At 39.9% G+C, this 1,493-nt stretch overlaps 1 protein-coding gene across 1 annotated transcript; it reads right to left on the bottom strand.

Annotated features, from left to right (window-relative positions):
• Positions 1–999: 999 nt before the first annotated feature.
• On the bottom strand, positions 1,000–1,397 carry LOC125852161 (uncharacterized; the record flags this gene model as incomplete). Its single annotated transcript, XM_049531887.1, has 1 exon — positions 1,000–1,397. A coding segment is annotated over one exon (398 nt), but the record flags the coding sequence as incomplete, so codon positions are not given.
• Between the last annotated feature and the right edge of the window lie 96 nt (positions 1,398–1,493).

Raw genomic sequence — 1,493 nt, 5'->3', positions numbered from 1 at the left:
TGTGTTGAAGTCGCCTTGCTCCTGGTCTTGTTATCTCTGGAAACTTTGTCTGGTAGATCCAATGAATCGCAGTAGATAAAAGACAAGATCATATTAAAACATTTGCTAGGTATGATTTTTTTTTTGAAAAATAGTTTTAAAGAAAATCTATGCCAATTAATTGTCACGACATGCACGACACGAACAAAACCCTTTGTCTCAGATTTTGATATGACAGGTAGCTTGCTGGCAACATAAAACCCTTTAAGAACACGTCAATTTGAGGCAATTGAAGTTGACTTCGAAGGTCCGAGTATCCTTGATGGAATTTTTGAGGTCCTTCTCAAAAATTCTGTCCCAGTTAGATGTTTAAAAAACTAATCTGATGATGATCACGTGAGTCTTGCATTTGAGATCTCCTCAAAATTATCCCCAGTTGCATATTTCAATATGATATTTGACTCTTGTTTGTAGGAAATGACTCTTCTTGTAGAATTTTTGAGGTCCTCTCAAAAATTTTGTCCCAGTTTCCATTGTGAGGAGAAATGGAAATCTTATTGGGAATATGACCGAACCCTTGTGGCGCCTACGTATCCCGTTGAGGCAGGAATCAGGTCAAACGTAGTTCCCATCTTGAGAAGTGACAAAAATAGAAAATTGATAAGGAAATGACCGAGGCCGACATAGGCCGCCTACGTATCTCATTCTTGAGAATTCAGGTCGAACGTAGTTCAAGTACTAAGAAAACATTGCAAATTGATAAATAGGTGACCGAGGCCGACATAGGCCGCCTACGTATCTCATTTTTGAGAATTCAGGTCAGACGTAGTTCATTTACAAGAGAAAACATTACAAATTGATAAATGGGTGACCGAGGCCAACATAGGCCGCCTACGTATCTCATTTTTGAGAATTCAGGTCAGACGTAGTTCATTGCAAGAGGGATAAAATCTAAAACGACGCGATTACAAACAAATAGAACGATTACAAGGAAATGACAAGAAAATACAAACTGAAGTTTCACACATAGTATCTCTTAACAGCATCTGAATTGATAGCTTTGCGCCACACCTGACCGTCCATCTCCGCTAGAACCAAAGCTCCTCTTGATAGTACTTTGTGGACAACATACGGTCCTTGCCAGTTAGGTGCAAACTTTCCTTTGTATTCGTCTTGATGAGGGAAAATGCGTTTCAACACCAATTGGCCTACCTCAAATGTTCGAACTCTTACTTTCTTATTGAAAGCACGAGTCATTCTCTGTTGATACAGCTGGCCATGACAAACGGCACTCATTCTTTTCTCATCAATCAATGCTAATTGCTCATGTCGGTCATGAATCCATTCGGCATCGCTCAATCCAGCTTCCTGAATAATCCTTAAAGATGGTATCTCAACTTCAGCTGGTATCACTGCTTCTGTTCCGTATACCAATAGGTAAGGAGTTGCTCCAGTTGAGGTTCGGATTGTGGTGCGATAGCCTAGAAAAGCATAAGGCAAATTTTCATGCCAAC

This window comes from Solanum stenotomum, unplaced genomic scaffold (assembly GCF_019186545.1).
Source record: "Solanum stenotomum isolate F172 unplaced genomic scaffold, ASM1918654v1 scaffold32768, whole genome shotgun sequence".
In the NCBI taxonomy this organism is placed as follows: domain Eukaryota; kingdom Viridiplantae; phylum Streptophyta; class Magnoliopsida; order Solanales; family Solanaceae; genus Solanum; species Solanum stenotomum.
Note: the sequence above shows the minus strand (reverse complement) of the source record. Positions and strands in the feature narration are given on the sequence as shown.